The 17466-nt window shown below is 49.7% G+C and overlaps 1 protein-coding gene across 9 annotated transcripts in view; it reads right to left on the minus strand.

The window, feature by feature from the left end:
* CHFR (checkpoint with forkhead and ring finger domains) overlaps positions 1-17466 on the minus strand; it is a 46521-nt gene that overhangs the window by 18250 nt on the left and 10805 nt on the right. For 7 of the 9 annotated variants that reach the window (XR_004032103.1, XR_004032102.1, XR_004032101.1 and 4 more), the window contains exons 4-8: positions 13201-13310; positions 11637-11696; positions 10537-10752; positions 3738-3905; positions 1119-1278 (exon numbers count right to left, since the gene is read on the minus strand). Coding sequence is in view for 6 of the 9 variants with exons in the window: in XM_030821749.1 (XP_030677609.1) it covers positions 1119-1278; positions 3738-3905; positions 10537-10752; positions 11637-11696; positions 13201-13310 (714 nt within the window). In the remaining 3 variants the exon portion in view is untranslated. Of the gene's footprint in view, positions 1-1118; positions 1279-3737; positions 3906-10536; positions 10753-11636; positions 11697-13200; positions 13311-16189; positions 16227-17466 lie in introns of those variants that run through there. The other 2 variants (XM_030821752.1, XM_030821750.1) reach the window with 2 other exon arrangements.

The raw sequence follows: 17466 nt of genomic DNA on the forward strand, positions 1-17466 counted from the left end.
ACACGACCCACACACCCAAAACTTGTGGGGTCTACAGCCTCCGGCTCTGGGTTCCAGGTTTCCTCCTTGTTGGCGCCACAAGTGAAATGAAAGTGGTGGCCATGCGCGGTGGCTCACGTCTGTAATCCCAACACTTTGGGAGGCCAAGGTGGGCAGATTACCTGAGTTCAGGAGTTCGAGACCAGCCTGGCTAATATGGTGAAACTCTCGTCTCTACTAAAAATACAAAAAAATTAGCCAGCCGTGGTGACGCATGCCTGTAGTCCCAGCTACTTGGGAGGCTGAGGCAGGAGAACCACTTGAACCCGGGAGGTGGAGGTTGCAGTGAGCCAAGATCACACCACTGCACTCCAGCCTGGGTGACAGAGTGAGACTCTAACTCCAAAAAACAAAAACAAAAAACCAGCCTGGGCTACATGGCAAAACCGTCTCTACAAAAAACACAAAAATCAGCGGGGTGGCTGGGAGCAGTGGCTCAAGCCTATAATCCCAGCACTTTGGGAGGCAAAGGTGGGCAGATCACCTGAAGTTAGGAGCTCAAGACCAGCCTGGCCAACATGGTGAAACCCTGTCTCTACTAAAAAATACAAAAAACTTAGCTGGGCATGGTGGCACACGCCTGCAGTCCCAGCTGCTCAGGAGGCTGAGGTAGGAGAATCGTCTGAACTCGGGAGGCTGAGGTTGCAGTAAGCCAAGATTGTGCCACTGCACTCGAGCCTGGTGACAGAGCGAGACTCTATCTAAAAAAAAAAAAAAAAAAAAAAAAAAAAAAGGAATAAAAAATAAGTAACAATAAAATCAGAACATTTAAAAAAAGAAAAAAAAAGTCAGCCAGGCACAGTGGTGTGCACCTGTAGTCCCAGCAACTCAGGAGGCTGAGGTCAGAGAACCGCTCGAGCCTGGGAGGGAGAGGTTGCAGTGGGCTGAGAAAGCTCCACCCACTCTTATCTGGGTGACAGAGCCAGACCTTGTCTAAAAAAAGAAAAAGAAAATGGTAACCTCAGCAGATGCCAGGCCAAACGGGACCTGGAGGCTTGTTTCACGCCCAGCCCTGCCCCACACTGGACGAAGAACCTGCAGTGCCATGTTCCGTGAGCCAAGGGTGAACACGGTCACACCTCACGCAGTCGTGCAGCAGGTCCTGGCAGATGATGCATGTCAGCGTCTCCTCCATCTTGTCTGGCTTCCCAGCTGCAGCTGTGACGTCCTCGTGGACAGTTTGGGCATTTCTACGCGGTTGTGCGACCAACAACTGCCCGTTCAGGTCAAGGTCCCCATCTACAGGAGAAAGGGATGTGTTCTGTCGTAACCAAGAAGGAAATACATGCAGTCTTTTTTTTTGAGACGGAGTCTCGCTCTGTTGCCCAGGCTGGAGTGCAGTGGCGCGATCTCGGCTCACTGCAAGCTCCGCCTCCTGGGTTCACACCATTCTCCTGCCTCAGCCTCCTGAGTAGCTGAGACTACAGGCGCCCACGACCACGCCCGGCTAATTTTTTGTATTTTTAGTAGAGATGGGGTTTCACCATGTTAGCCAGGATGGTCTCGATCTCCTGACCTCGTGATCCACCCGCCTGGCCTCCCAAAGTACTGGGGTAACAGGCGTGAGCTACCGCGCCCCACCCTCTTCTGGTGTTTTTATTTTTCTATAATGCTCAGATGTTGGTAATCATCAATTAATTTTTATTTTTAATTAAAGAAACTGCACACAATTTAAAAAGCCAAGTATTCAGAAGAAGCCAGGTGCAGTGGCTCACGCCTGTAATCCCAGCACTTTGGGAGGCTGAGGCGGGCAGATCGCTTGAGCCCAGGAGTTCAAGACCAGTCTGGGCAATATGATGAAACCCCATCTCTAAAAAAATGGAAAAAAAAAATTAGCCGGCTATGGTAGCGTGCACCTGTGGTCCCAGCTACTCGGAAGGCTGAGGTGGGAGGACTCTCTGAGCCCAGGAGGTGGAGGCTGCAGTGAGCCAAGACTGCACCACCAGGCCAGTGCTCTGGCCTGGATGACAAAGCAAGATCCTGTCTCTTAAAAAAATGTATACAGCTGGGCGCAGTGGCTCACACCTGTAATCCCAACACTTTGGGAGGCCGAGGCGGGCGGATCACGAGGTCAGGATATCGAGACCATCCTGGCTAACACAGTGAAACCCTGTCTCTACTAAAAATATAAAAACATTAGCCGGGTGCGGTGGCAGGCGCCTGTAGTCCCAGCTATTCGGGAGGCTGAGGCAGGAAAATGGTGTGAACCCGGGAGGCGGAGCTTGCAGTGAGCCGACATTGCGCCATTGCACTCCAGCCTGGGCGACAGAGCCAGACTCCGTCTCGAAAAAAAAAAAAATGTATACATAATATATTTAGAAGAAAACAAAGGCAGTCACCCTCTGCCTCAGCCGCTCCTCACCCAATTTCCCTCCTCGGAGGAAAACTATTTTCATGTCTTTGAGCTGTTTCTTCTGGAATTTACCTCTGCGTTTCTAAGTTATCATGGTACATTTGATTTATCAATTTTAGACATCATCCCTGACATCTATTACGGTAGAGAAAAACTCTGACCTGAGACATCCCTGCCAACATTAAATTAACAGATTACGTTAGTTCATGATACTGTATTTGTATTATTATGCTTATGCAAGTATTCACTGCTGAGCCAAGTAGTTTACTAGATTAAGTTGTGTGACTTACACAATTTTTCATGTTTGCTAGAATTAAAATTTCCTCATTCCTGTGCTTATTTTTCCTGTGTAACTGTTGCTGATTCTTTCCACACCTTCCCCACACCGATCAACTCCATGTGTCAGATAACCTGATTTCTTTCCCTGGGGACCCCTCCTAGAGCCTTCCTGTCACAGTGCCCCAGTGGCTGGTTGCTCTCTGGACTGCCACACAGCAATCCTTCTACCATAACATTCCCAAATGTTTTCTAATAATCTTAACTTTGGCTTTCCAAGTGCAGACTTCTCCCTAAATCATCTTCAGTGTGATGATTTAAGCTACATTTTTAGAAATTATTGTCCTACCAGGACAGAGGGCTTTTAGATTTTTTTTTTTTCAGATGGAGTTTTGCTCTTGTTGCCCCGGCTGCAGTGCAATGGCACAGTCTTGGCTCACTGCGACCTCCACCTGCCAGGTTCAAGCAATTCTCCTGCCTCAGCCTTCCAAGTAGCTGGGATTACAGGCATGCACCACCACACCCAACTAATTTTTGCATTTTTAGTAGAGACGGAGTTTCACCATGTTGGCCAGGCTGGTCTTGAACCTCAGATAATCCATCCACCTTGGCCTCCCAAAGTGCTGGGATTACAGGCGGAAGCCACGGTGTCAGGCTTGATTTTTACTTTTAGAGATAAAGTCTTGCTCTGTCACCCAGGCTGGTCTCGAACGCCTGACCTCAAGTGATTCTCCTGCCTTGGCCTCCCAATGTTAGGATTACAGGTATGAACTACTACACCTGGCCAGGAAGGAGGATTTTGAGATTAATTCTGCAATTCAGAATGCACTGTTTCCAGACCAAGAACAGCCTGTAGTAAACCACAGTTCTATCCGGATTATGCAAACGGAAAAAAAACAGGCCCAGGTTTTCCGAATGAAAATGCCGGAGGTGTTACAGGCATCAACCTGAGGCAGGGTCCACGTGCCCCTGCAGGAAGCAATACCCCACAGCACGGAGCGTGGCAGCGGCCCCCGCACTTCGCAGGAGCACACAAGAGGACAGAGGATGCACACAACCAGATACTAACCTCCTCTCATTTTCTTCTTCACGGGCTCCAAATCCTCCCGATCCTGGGGTTCCAATGACGAAAAGGATGCAGTCTTTCTGTCTGGGAGAGCTGAGGCAAAGCTGGAGACTTCATCACTTGCCACAGAGGGACCACTTCCTTTAGGGGAGATGCCACCACCCCCAGACCCTGTGAGAGGAATCAAACAAGACAGGTGCTGATCCATCCAGCTCAGGAGAGAACCATGCCTGTAAGGCGTCACTGACTGGAGCCCAGTGCAGCTGGCAACCTGAGACGTCACAGTCTAGGAATGACAAGTGGCTTACCAGGAGTGTGTACTCACTCAACTCACATCTTAACTCTATTTGTGCCCATCTCTATGTGGGGTGGAGCTGGGGGCAAGAAGCGCATTCGCAGAGAAATAAATGCGGAGATGTCTGTGACCAGGCCTAGCCCTCGAGCACCAAGTCTAACGCAGGGCAAATCCACATACCTGTGGTCATATGATACACACCGTGTCATAAACTTGTTAAAATAGAGCTTAGGGCTGGGTGCGGTGGCTCACACCCATAATCCCAGCACTTTGGGAGGCCGAAGCAAGTGGATCACCTGAGGTCAGGAGGTCGAGACCAGCCTGGCCAACATGGTGAAACCCCATCTCTACTAAAAATACAAAAAAATTAGGCGTGGTGGCGAGCGCATGTAGTCGCAGCTACCCAAGACGCTGAGGCAGAAAAATTGCTTGAACCCGGGAGGCGGAGGCTGCAGTGAGCCAAGATCATGCCACTGCACTCTAGCATGGGCAACAAGAGCGAAACTCCCTCTGGGGAAAAAAAAATAAAAATAAAAAATAGAAGTCTGAGGCCAGGTATGGGGCTCACGCCTGTAATCACAATACTTTGGGAGGCCAAGGTGGGAGGATCACTTGATCCCAAGAGTTTTAGACCAGCCTGGGCAACACAGCAAGACCCCATCTCTACAAAAAATACAAAAAAGAAAAAAAAATTAACTAGGCGTGACAGTACGAGCGTATGGTCCCAGCTACTCAGGAGGCTGAGGTGGGTGGATCACTTGAGCCCAGGGGTTCGAAGCTAGTGAGCTATGACCACACCACTCTCCCAACCTGCGCAACAGAGCAAGACCTCATTTTTTTTTTTTTTTTTTTTTTGAGACGGATTCTTGTTCTGTCGCCCAGGCTGGAGTGCAGTGGCATGATCTCGGCTCACTGCAAGCTCCGCCTCCTGGGTTCACGCCATTCTCCTGCCTCAGCCGCCCGAGTAGCTGGGACTACAGGCGCCGCCACCACACCTGGCTAATTTTTTTGTATTTTTAGTAGAGACGGGGTTTCACCATGTTAGCCAGGATGGTCTCGATCTCCTGACCTCATGATCCGCCTGCCTCAGCCTCCCAAAGTGCTGGGATTAAAGGCGTGAGCCACCGCACCTGGCCAAGACCTCATTTCTTTTGTTTTCTTTTTCTTTTCTTTTTTTTTTTTTGAGACGGAGTCTTGCTCTGTCACCCAGGCTAGAGTGCAGTGGCTTGATCTCGGCTCACTGCAAGCTCTGCCTCCCTGGTTCACGCCATTCTCCTGCCTCAGCCTCCTGAGTAGCTGGGACTATAGGCGCTTGCCACCACACCCAGCTAATTTTTTGTATTTTTAGTAGAGACGGGGTTTCACCATGTTAGCCAGGATGGTCTTGATCTCCTGACCTCATGATCCACCCGCCTCAGCCTCCCAAAGTGCTGGGATTACAGGCATGAGCCACCGTGCCCAGCCTGACCTCATTTCTTAAAAAAAAAAAAAAAAAATGCCAGGCGCAGTGGCTCATGCCTGTAATCCCAGCACTTCAGGAGGCCAAGGTGGGTGGATCATCTGAGGTCGGGAGTTCAAGACCAGCCTGACCAACATAGTGAAACCCCATTTCTACTAAAAATACAAAATTGGCCGGGTGTGGTGGCACATGCCTGTAACCCAGCTACTCGGGAGGCTGAGGCAGGAGAATTGCTTGAAGCCAAGAGGCAAAGGTTGCAGTGAGCGAAGTTCGCGCCATTGCAGCACTCCAGCCTGGGCAGTAAGAGCAAAACTCTGTCTCAAAAAAAAAAAATAAAACAAAACAAACAAACAAATAAAACAGAGGTCTGTGTAAAGCACAGATGCTTCAGTGGAGGGATGCACAGCTTCCAACGGGTGGAGATGGTGCTGCGTGTGAACTATTTTACAAGAGGTGTGATAATGGGAAGGAGACAGCGCAGTGACTTGTAGGGAGAGCGCTACCTCCAGGAGCAAGAAGCCAGAGTCGTAACAACAGGAATGACCCTGGCAGAAAAACAGGCAGACTTTCTAATCACCTCTATCTTTTTTTTGAGAGGGGGTCTCACTCTTCACCCAGGCTGGAATGCAGTGGCGAGATTGCCACTCACTGCAACCTCTGCCTCCTGGGCTTAAGCGATCCTCCCACCTCTGCCTCCTTAGTATCTGGGACTACAGGTGTGCACCACCATGCGCAGCTAAATTTTTTTTTGTATTTTTGGTGGAGACAGGGTCTTGCCATTTTACCCAGGCTGGTCTCAAACTCTTGAGCCCAAACAATCCACCCACCTCGGCCTCCCCAAGTGCTGGAATTACATGTGTGAATAAGGATTACAGGTGTGAATAACCTATATCTTACTAAAGACTTAGTTTATCATATTACAGCATAATACATATCTAGCTTACAGTATTCAAATGTAAGTGTTATTATTTGAAAAAAAAAAACAAAAAACAAGAAACTGGCTTACAGCAGCTGAAAGAAAACAGAATAGTTTTGGGGACAAACCACCTCATATAAGAACAGAAGGAAAGAGGCAGCCTGTGAGCTGGCCCCCAGCTGGCACTCACCCACGTCATCATCTCCAGGGCCCCGTGCTCAGACAGGCATCTCATCCCCGGAATGAAGGGGTAACAATGGCGCATCTGTGACACCCCCCAACGTGGAGAGGAGCACCATCTTATCACTTACAAAATGTACCTGGCACACTGCCTCACATTTAGTAGCTGCTCAATAAGCAGTAACTATAATTATTTTGTTAGTATGCATACACTTAGGCATAGAGATAGAAGAATTTTTATTTATTATTATTTTTATTTTCTTTTTGAGACAGAGTCTTGCGCTGTTACCCAGGCTGGAGTGCGGTGGCAGGATCTTGGCTCACTGCAACCTCCACCTCCTGGGTTCAAGAGATTCTCACGCCTCAGCCTCCCAAGTAGCTGGGATTACAGGTGCCCGCTACCACACTGAGCTACTTTTTGTATTTTTAGTAGAGATGGGGTTTTTCCATGTTGGCCAGGCTCGTCTTGAACTCCCGACCTCAGGCGATCCACCCACCCTGGCCTCCCAAAGTGCTGGGATTACAGGCATGAGCCACCACACCCGGCCAGAAGAATTTTTTTTTTTTAATTACATAAGTAATATATAAATACGGTGCCCTTTTTGAGTAGGACATTATCAAAAAATTATGAAAACCTTATTACCCAGACTACACACTGTACTATGCACATTGGCGGATAGGAACAGGAAACAATTTTACTGGTGAAGTTTGTTTTCTTTACAGGCCAGAGCTGTTTTGTGTTTCATTTCTGAAGAGGGTCTAATATCCACAAAATGCACATGGGACTTGGCCCTAGGGACATGATATAGTTCATCTAGGCAGACAGTTCAAAATCTGCACTCAATCTAAAATACTAGTAACCCTGCATCTTATCTGTGCTTGCTGCACTTGAAACTCTGTGGGCCACACTGGAGTGGCTGGAACACCACCTCTATTCCTCTGGGGCTATCCCTGCACAGGGAGAGTCAGTGCATGCTGGATCTAGCTGCGAAGAGCCAGTGCACATCCCGGCTGTGCCCAAGGGCAGGTTTTAAGGAACCTGGAAGATACGATGAAGGGTACACAGGCCAAGAGAGCTGGTAAAACTCCAACATTCAGGTGGCTATTCAAATCTGGCATGTTTTCTTTTCTTTTTTCTTTTTTTTTTTTGAGACCTGGTCTAACTGTCGCCCAGGCTGGAGTGCAGTGACACGATCTCAGCTCACTGCAACCTCCGCCTCCCAGCCTCAGGTGATCCTCCTGTGTCAGGTGAACCTCCTGTCTCAGCTTCCCGAGTAGCTGGGACTACAGGCGCCTGCCACCATGCCCGGATTATTTTTGTATTTTCAGTAGAGACGGGGTTTCACCATGTTGGCCAGGCTGGTCTCAAGCTCCTGACCTCAAGTGATTCGCCTGTCTTGGCTTCCCAAAGTGCTGGGATTACAGGTCTTTTTTTTTTTTTTGAGATGGGCTCTGGCTTTGTTGCCAAGGCTGGAGTGCAGTGGTGCAATCTCAGCTCATTGTAACCTCCGCCTCCCAGGCTCAAGCAATCCTCCCTCCTCAGCCTTCCAAGTAGCTGGGATTACAGGCATGCACCACCACACCCGGCTAATTTTTGTATTTTTGTATTGTATTTTTTGTAAAGATAGGGTTTCACCATGTTACCCAAGCTGGTCTCGAACTCCTGGGCTCAAGGGATCTGCCCACCTTAGCCTCCCAAAGTGCTGGGATTACAGGCGTGACCCACCGTGTCCAGTGCTGAGATGTTTCCATCTTGAAGTGTTATTTTCCTTCACTCATAAATTTAAGGTTATGATGTTAAAACAAAGGTAAATCAAACAGGCTTTGAGACGCCGGGGTTTTTAGTCTATAGGAGACAGGCTAGTAGAAACTGTCTGTCACGGGTTTGGTCTCCGCTGTTCCTCTTATCTCCAGAAGTAACAGGTGGAAACTACATAGCACTGACTCTCCACAGTCTTGCCTGCAACTTAGTGTCCCCAATTAGCACCTGAGAAGTCCCCCCAGGTAAGTCCTGAAATCACATCGGAATGTTACCACACACCAAATGTGACAACACACCGGGATGTTAACACACCGGAATGTTACAACACACCAAATGTTACAACACACCAGAATGTTACAACACACCGAATGTTATAACACACAGGAACGTTACAACACACCGGGAATGTTACAACACACCAACACGCTGGAATGTTATAACACACTGGAATAACACACTGGAACGTTACAACACACCGGGAATGTTACAACACACCACAATGTTACAACATACCGACACACTGTGTAACACCAAATGTTACAACACGACGGAATGTTACAACACACCAGAATGTTACAACACACTGGAATGTTACAATACATCTGGATGTTACTCTTCAGATGGCTGGGATGTCATCCATCAGACTGAGGTATGCTTTTAGAACACTGCTGCTGGTGACCAGTCTGGCCAACAACGTCTCTACTAAAAATACAAAAATTTTCTGGGCGTCGTGACACGCGCCTGTGATCCCAGCTACTCAGGAGGCTGAGGCAGGAGAATCACTTGAACCCTGAAGGCGGAGGTTGCAGTGAGCCGAGATTGCGCCACTGCACTCCAGCCTGGGCAACAGAGCAAGACTCTGTCTCAAAAAAACAGAAAACAAAGAGCACTCTGCTGCTGAGGAGCTGGGCTCTTCCAAAGGAGCCTATAGCAGAGCAGCCAGGCTGGCCCATGAGAGGGAGGGAGCAGTCTTCTGGGAGAGCAACTCGAGAGGCTGAGGCAGGAGAATGGCGTGAACCTGGGAGGCGGAGCTTGCAGTGAGCCGAGATCGCACCACTGCACTCCAGCCCGGGTGACAGAGCGAGACTCCGTCTCAACAACAACAAAAAAGAGCCCTGTCACAAGAGCACGCATGATTCCGTCTGTGAAGTGTCTAGAACAGAAAAATCCAGAGGCCAAAAGCACACGCAGCTGCCAGGGGCTGGGGGGAAGGGGACATGGGGAGTGACTGCTGGTGGGGCCGAGGGGAAGGGGACATGGGGAGTGACCGCTGGTGGGGCCGAGGGGAAGGGGACATGGGGAGTGACCGCTGGTGGGGCCGAGGGAAGGGGACATGGGGAGTGACTGCTGGGGCCGAGGGGAAGGGGACATGGGGAGTGACCGCTGGTGGGGCCGAGGGGAAGGGGACATGGGGAGTGACCGCTGGTGGGGCTGAGGGGAAGGGGACATGGGGAGTGACTGCTGGGGCCGAGGGGAAGGGGACATGGGGAGTGACTGCTGGTGGGGCTGAGGGGAAGGGGACATGGGGAGTGACTGCTGGGGCCGAGGGGAAGGGGACATGGGGAGTGACCACTGGTGGGGCCGAGGGGAAGGGGACATGGGGAGTGACCGCTGGTGGGACCGAGGGGAAGGGGACATGGGGAGTGGCTGCTGGTGGGGCCGAGGGGAAGGGGACATGGGGAGTGACCGCTGGTGGGGCCGAGGGGAAGGGGACACACGGAGTGACTGCTGGTGGGGCTGAGGGGAAGGGGACATGGGGAGTGACCGCTGGTGGGGCTGAGGGGAAGGGGACATGGGGAGTGACTGCTGGTGGGGCCGAGGGGAAGGGGACATGCGGAGTGACTGCTGGTGGGCACCAGTTTCCTTTTGGTGTTAATAAGTGGTGATGGTCCCACACCTTGTGATGTACTAAAATCGACTGAAATGTACACTTTAGCTGGATGACTTTTATGGTATGTGAATTATAATCTCAATGAAACTGCAAAATACACCATGGTACTAGAGTCCCTGATCTTCACTTCTCTTGGGAAGTGAAGGGAACAACATACTCGATATTGACTCCTACAGAAATCTTACTGAGAACCTCATGTCAGTCCTCGGTCGTTTATCTGTCTCTGTAACAACACAGGTAAAGAGCAGTGAACAAAAACTATGCAACCAGCACCAAGACCTCATGAGATATGACCTCACCACAACTGGAGGAACGCTCTCGCCCTGCAGGAGGAGGCTCCGTGGAAGAGGCCGAGGCTGTGGGGAAGACGTCTGACGTCGACGTTGATGGCTGTGGTTCCTCAAAGCACACCTGAGTGGCGGGCGACGACGGAGGGACCCAGGGATTGGCCCCTCGCCCTGCACCTGCACCTGAGGTATCTTTGGTTCCATGGAACACATTTTCCTTGTTAGCTTCTGTAACCCAAAAAGGAGCAGAAGCAGCACACACCCAGGCTCAAGCACTCTAGGGACTGAAACGCTCTTAAGAATGCAACAGCCCCAAGGCCAGGCACGGTGGTTCAGGCCTGTAATCCCAGCACTTTGGGAAGCCGAGGCAGGTGTATTACCTGAGGTCAGGAGTTCGAGACCAGCCTGACCAACATGGTGAAACCCCGTCTCTGCTAAAAATATAAAAATTAGCCAGGCATGCCGGGCGCAGTGGCTCATGCCTGTAATCCCAGCACTTTGGGAGGCTGAGGCAGGTGGATCACAAGGCCAGAAGATCGAGGCCAACCTGGCTAACACGGTGAAACCCCATCTCTACTAAAAATACAAAAAATTAGCCGGGCATGGTAGCAACTGCCTGTAGTCCCAGCTACTTGGGAGGCTGAGGCAGGAGAATGGCGTGCACCCGGGAGGCGGAGGTTGCAGTGAGCCGAGATCACGCCACTGCACTCCAGCCTGGGCGACAGAGCACAACTCCATCTCAAAAAAAAAAAAAAAAAAAAAATTAGCCAGGCATGATGGTGCAACCTGTAATCCCAGCTACTTGGGAGGCTGAGGCAGGAGAATCTCTCGAACCCGGCAGGTGGAGGTTGCAGTGAGCCGAGATCGCGCCACTGCGCTCCAGGCTGAGCAACAAGAGCAAAACTCTGTCTCAAAAAAAAAAAAACGGGAGGCTGAGGCAGGGGAACTGCTTGAACCCGGGAGGCTGAGGCTGCAGTGAGCTGAGATCGCACCACTGCACTCCAGCCTGGGCAACAGAGCAAGACTCCATCTCAAAAAAAAAAAAAAAAAAAAAAAAAAGGAATGCTACAGCTCCTAATATGCATCCACTTCTTTGCTATACTCTTACTTACCAAAGGATTCTTGTGTCATGCCTTGCTTTTCATTTAAAGATTCATAGAGGTATGCCACGTCTAAAAGAAAATCAATCAAATCAGAAAAGCGGTGGCCTCTGTGCAAATTGAGAACTCATTTTTCTCTTCTGTTCTCCAGTCCATTTGTTTTTTGTTGATTATTTTGACTCATCAGCTAATAACAAATTCATCAGTTTAAGAGATTTCAAAACAAGTCATCTAAAACATCTCTACCAACTGAAAAGAAATAAGCCTCGGCAAAAAATGGCATCAGGAGGCAGAAGAAGGTGAAGAATCTATGCCTCACTTATAATTTCAAACTACACAAAGGAGCAGATACGAGATCCTTCTGTGTGGCCAGGGGCTGGTTAAGTTTATGCTGAAGATGCCTAAGACATATTTGCCCCATTCTCCCTCACCACTATGGTCTTTAGGTATTTCAGGGGTGACCAGGTGCAGTGGCTCTTGCCTGTAATCCCAGCACTCTGGGAGGCCAAGGTGGGCGGATTACCTGAGGTCCCGAGTTCGAGACCAGCCTGGCCAACATGGCGAAACCCTGTCTCTACTAAAAATACAAAAATTAAGCTGGGTGTGGTGGCATGCATCTGTAATCCCAGCTACCTGGGAGGCTGAGGCAGGAGAATCGCTTGAAACCAGGAGGTGGAGGTTGCAGTGAGCTGAGATCACACCACTGCACTCCAGCCTAGGCAACAGAGCAGAGTAAGACTCTGTCTCAAAAAAAATATTAAATAAGTAAGTATTGGCCAGGTGCACTGGCTCATGCCTGTAATCCCAGCACTTTGGGAGGCTGAGGTGGGTGGATCACCTGAGGTCGGGAGTTTGAGACCAGCCTGTCCAGCATGGCAAAACCCCATCTCTACTAAAAATACAAAAATGAGCCGGGCGTGATGGTGGGCGCCTATAATCCCAGCTACTCGGGAGGCTGGGGCAGAATAGCTTGAACCCAGCAGGTGGAGATCACGGTGAGCTGAGACTGCGCCATTACACTTCAGCCTGGACACAAGAGTGAAACTCCATCTCAAAAAAAAAAAAAAAAAAAATATTTCAGGGGTGACCTTCAAAGGACTCCCATAACTTTCCTTGTCCTATACCGTTCTTCTACAAAACAAAAACGCAGACTTCTGGAGCTGAAAAAACTTACTGGAATCCAGTCTAACCTTTGATGTTTCTTGTAAGGTCTCCAAAAGCAGAAACATCAATGGCCTCCAGACCACTGGTCCTAGGTTTTATTCCCCATAACTCAAGTTCTTCTCCTGTAGAACCCAAACCATCCCCATTAGTTTCTCCTTGGTTGCCATTTTGGGACTGGCTGCTCATGGCCATGGTAGTATTCCTGAGGAATGGCTGGGCTCAGGCTGCAAAGTCGACACTCCCACTCCTCAACAGACACTATTCACAGCAGGAACCCATGTGAGCAAGAAAGGGGGTGTGGCCAGGAGGAACATTCCTATGGGAAGGGATGTAGCCAGGAGGAACGTTCAGAGCGCGCCCTCACGTGCACCCCCGTGTAGGTCTGACCCTGGCAAGCCTTCCTCTCTCTTACTGTGTTCCGGTTCATTCTTCCTGTACACCAAGTAGATGACATCCCCAGTCTGTAAAGGGCATGTCTGCTTCTTAACAACTTTCAGCTTGTTAATCACTGTTCCATTGGTGCTGTAAAAAAACAAAAACACAATTTATTCTACTTAAAATAACTTGGAGTTACAAAATTTTTTTTCTAGCACCATTAGCAAAGCAGCTCAATATGACCATTCTGGAAATACTCATAGGAACAGTGTAAATATGTAACGATGCACACATCCACGCACCCCTCACCATTCTCTCGAGAAATGGCTCGCCCAATTCTCCCTGACTGACAGCCTAACCAGCCACCACACCTCCTCACGTGCTTGGCAGCTCTGCTGCTGCAGGGCTGGGTTCTCTCCCGTTTGCCTCCTAGTGGACCCGGAGGCCTCGTCTGCAGCGTGGTGCTTCCACCTCCAGCCTCCCCTGAGCTGGACTTGAGCTATCCACAGTTCCGTTCCCTGCAGCCATCACAACCCCGGTGAGCTCATGCCTCCAATGAGTACTGATCCCTCCCAAGAGCCTGGCTCTGGGCAGAAGCAGACTAAATGCTGGGCCCTGCACTCAGAGCCTGTGGTCTGGCTGCCAAGCCCCTTGAGGCACTCTGCCCGGGGAGAGGCCAATGCAGATGCTGCTGACCCAGGGACAGACAGGAGAAGGCTAAGTTGATGGGGCAGGAAGTGCCTCCTGGGGACTTCTGAGCACAGACTTGACAGCAAATCAGGCGTTGGTCAGGTGACGAAGATCCAAGAGCACAGCATACCTGACACACAAAATGGCAACCGAGCAAAACAACTGAAACCACACAGGCCTCAGCTCTGCAGCTTCACTCCCGAGGGCCCAGCAGTGGACAGAACTCACATCTGAGTGACCACCACGGTTTGCTGAGGTATGGGAGTGGCAAACAATTTCAGTAAACAGAGGGTAAACAGTGTAGGTTTTGCGGTCACCACTGTCACTGTTCAGCTCTGCCGTCTGTGGCAGGAAGGCAAATGCAGACAGTAAGCAAATGAACTGCCACGGCCGTCTCCCCGTAAAACCTCCGAAACCAGGCAGTGGCTGTGTGTGCCTCAGTTCTGCTGTTACAACACAGAGCTGACCCTGGAAGATGCGGTTTTGAGCTGCGCAGATGCACTTATACACGGGTTTTTCTCAATGAGAGGGAGTGAACCCCACACATATGCTGGACTGACTTTCTGTGTCCTCCTGCTCCGCAGGGCTGGCTACGGGGCTGGGGTGTGCACAGACTTGGGTGCATGCAGGGGCGCTGGAGCCAGTCCCCCCAGATGCCGAGGGGCGACTGCAGTCATCACTCATCCTCCTGCTCTTTCCAAACAAAAATCCGATTATTTCACTCCTCTGCTTACACCCGTTTGATGACTCCTCACTGCTCTCAGGCTAAAGCCCAAGCTCCCTTGTGTGACTTTGCCGCTCACCACACGCTCCGACCACACGGCCCTGCTCATGCTCGGGGGCCCCTACACACGTGGTTCCTTCTGCCTGAGCCCCCCTCCCCTCCAGCCCACCTCTGCCAGGGAACGTGGCACCTCTGGAACCTGGAAAAGGCAGAGAACAAATTCTCCCCTGGAGCCTCCAGAAGAAATCAGCCCTGTTCAGACCTGGATTTTAGCCCCATCAGACCCATACTGGACTTTGGACCTCCATAACTATAGTAAGACAGCAAATTTGTGTTTTTTAAATCCATTAAGCTTGTGGTAAATTACAACAGCCATAAGAAAGTAACACCACCACACAGTCAGCACAGGGAAGCCAGGCCCTGAAGCAGGCAGGGAGGCCCAGGACCAGCACCCAGCACAGGGAAGCCAGGCCCTGGAACAGGCAGGGAGGCCCAGGACCAGCACCCAGCGTGAGGAAGCCAGGCCCTGATGTAGGCGGGAAGGCCCGGGACCAGCACCCAGCACGGGGAAGCCAGGCCCTGGAACAGGAGGGAAGGCCCGGGACCAGCACCCAGCATGGGGAAGCCAGGCCCCCGAACAAGCGGGACAGCTAGGGACCAGCACCCTGCCTTTCCCATTGTGCCAAGAAATAGAGAACTTAATCTGATACCTATTAGACCAGGAAAAGGGGCATCAGTTCTTCCTATTAAAACCTACTTCCTAGTCTTCTATCCCTGAAACTATCAGTTACCAAAGAATCTCACAGAGCCTGATCTTTACCAAACAAAAAAAAATCCTGCGGTGAGAACAGCACACACTCAACATACTGCTAGAAGACCACCTGCCACTTGCAGCAGATTTAAAAGACGCACATTCTGGCTGGGTGCAGGGGCTCACACTTGCAATCCCAGCACTTGGGGAGGCTGAGGCAGGTGGATCACCTGAGACCAGGAGCTCAAGTCCAGCCTGGCCAGCATTGTGAAACCCCATCTGAGCTGGGCGTGGTGGCGGGCACCTGTAATCCCAGCAACTCAGGAGGCTGAGGCAGGAGAATCGCTTGAACCCGGGTGGTGGAGGTTGCAGTGAGCTGAGATCGCACCAACAGCACTTCAGCCTGAGCCACAGAGCGAGACTCCGTCTCAAAAAAGAGAAAAAAAGGAATAGGCACATTCTCAGTAACACTGACACAGACTTCCCTTCCGAGAAATCATCCCAAGAAAACAGACATGAAGGCAGAGTTTGGGAAAGAGTCACTGCAGTGTTATTTATAGTAAGAAAAAGTCAAAACAATAAATGTCCACCAATAAGGGAAGTGACAAAGAAACTATCTTAAGATAACGAAAAGATGTGCTGGATGTAGACACAGTGACATGTGAAGCGCTCCATAAAACACCATAAGTGAAAAAAGCTGGCCGGGCGTGGTGGCTCACGCCTGTAATCCCAGCACTTTGGGAGGTTGAGGCAGGCGGATCACCTGAGATCAGGAGTTCGAGACCAGCCTGGCCAACATGGTGAAATCCCGTGTCTACTAAAAATACAAAAGAATAGTTGGGCTTGGTAGTGTGTGCCTACGATGCCGGCTACATGGGAGGCTGGGGCAGGAGAATCGCTGGAACCTGGGAGTCGGAGGTTGCAGTGAGCCAAGATCACACCACTGTACTTCAGCCTGCAACAGAGCGAAACTCCATCTCAAAAAAAAAAGAAAGAAAGAAAAAAGCTGATGCTACAACAGTATGTGTAGCGTAATTGCATTTATGCAAAATATATATACCAACATATGCATTTTTAATGTATGAATAGGATTTTGGAAAGCTTTCCACTTTCTAAGTTGAATATCCCTAAGCTGAATGTCCCTAATCAGAAATGTGAAATCCAAAACTTTTTGAGCACCAACAAGACACTCAAAAAAATACTCACTGGAGCATTTCAGAATTTTGAATCAGACATGCTCAACTGGTAAGTATAATGAAAATATTCTAAAATCTGAAACAATCCAAAATCTAAACAGTCTAGTCTCAATCATTTCAGATACTCAATCTGTACTTAAGTTGTACAAGAATGAGAATTTATTAGTTTTAAAAAATGATTTTTTGATTTGAGGGAAAGAAATCAAACTTGAATAGGCTTGCAAGAACCAAAAATTACCAGCATCTTTTAAGTCTTATTTCTGAGACATACTTAATTTGAATACACTCAAGAAGGGTCACAGACACCAAAGTGTCACTAAGGGTCCCATCCTGGAAACCAGGAAATACATCTTCTAATACCTTGGGAGCCTAATTAACTACAGTCATGCCCCAGATAGTAACTTTTGCTCTGTTTTGTTTTGAGACGGAGTTTCACTCATTTTCCAGGCTGGAGTGCAGTGGCGCCATCTCAGCTCACCGCAAACTCCAACTCCCGGGTTCAAGTGATTCTCCTGTCTCAGCCTCCCGAGTAGCTGGGATTACAGGCGCACGCCACCACGCCTGGCTAATTTTTATATTTTTAATAGAGACGGGGTTTCTCCATGTTGGCCAGGCCGGGCTTGAGCTCCTGACCTCAGGTGATCCACCTGCCTCAGCCTCCCAAAGTGCTGGGATTACAGGTGTGAGCCATCGTGCCCGGCCTGATAATAATGATTTTTTCAACAGACGCATATACGATAGTAGTCCCATGAGATTAAAATAATTAAAATATCATATTTTTACTGCACCTTTTCTGTGTTTCGATAAATACTCTTACCATCGTGTTACAACTGCCTATAGCATTCAGTACAGTAGCACGCTGTATAGGTTGATAGCCTAGGAGCAATCGGCTATACCATATAGCCTAGGTATGCAGTAGGCTACACCATCTAGGTTTGTTTA

Source organism: Nomascus leucogenys, chromosome 10, assembly GCF_006542625.1.
Source record: "Nomascus leucogenys isolate Asia chromosome 10, Asia_NLE_v1, whole genome shotgun sequence".
Lineage (NCBI taxonomy): Eukaryota > Metazoa > Chordata > Mammalia > Primates > Hylobatidae > Nomascus > Nomascus leucogenys.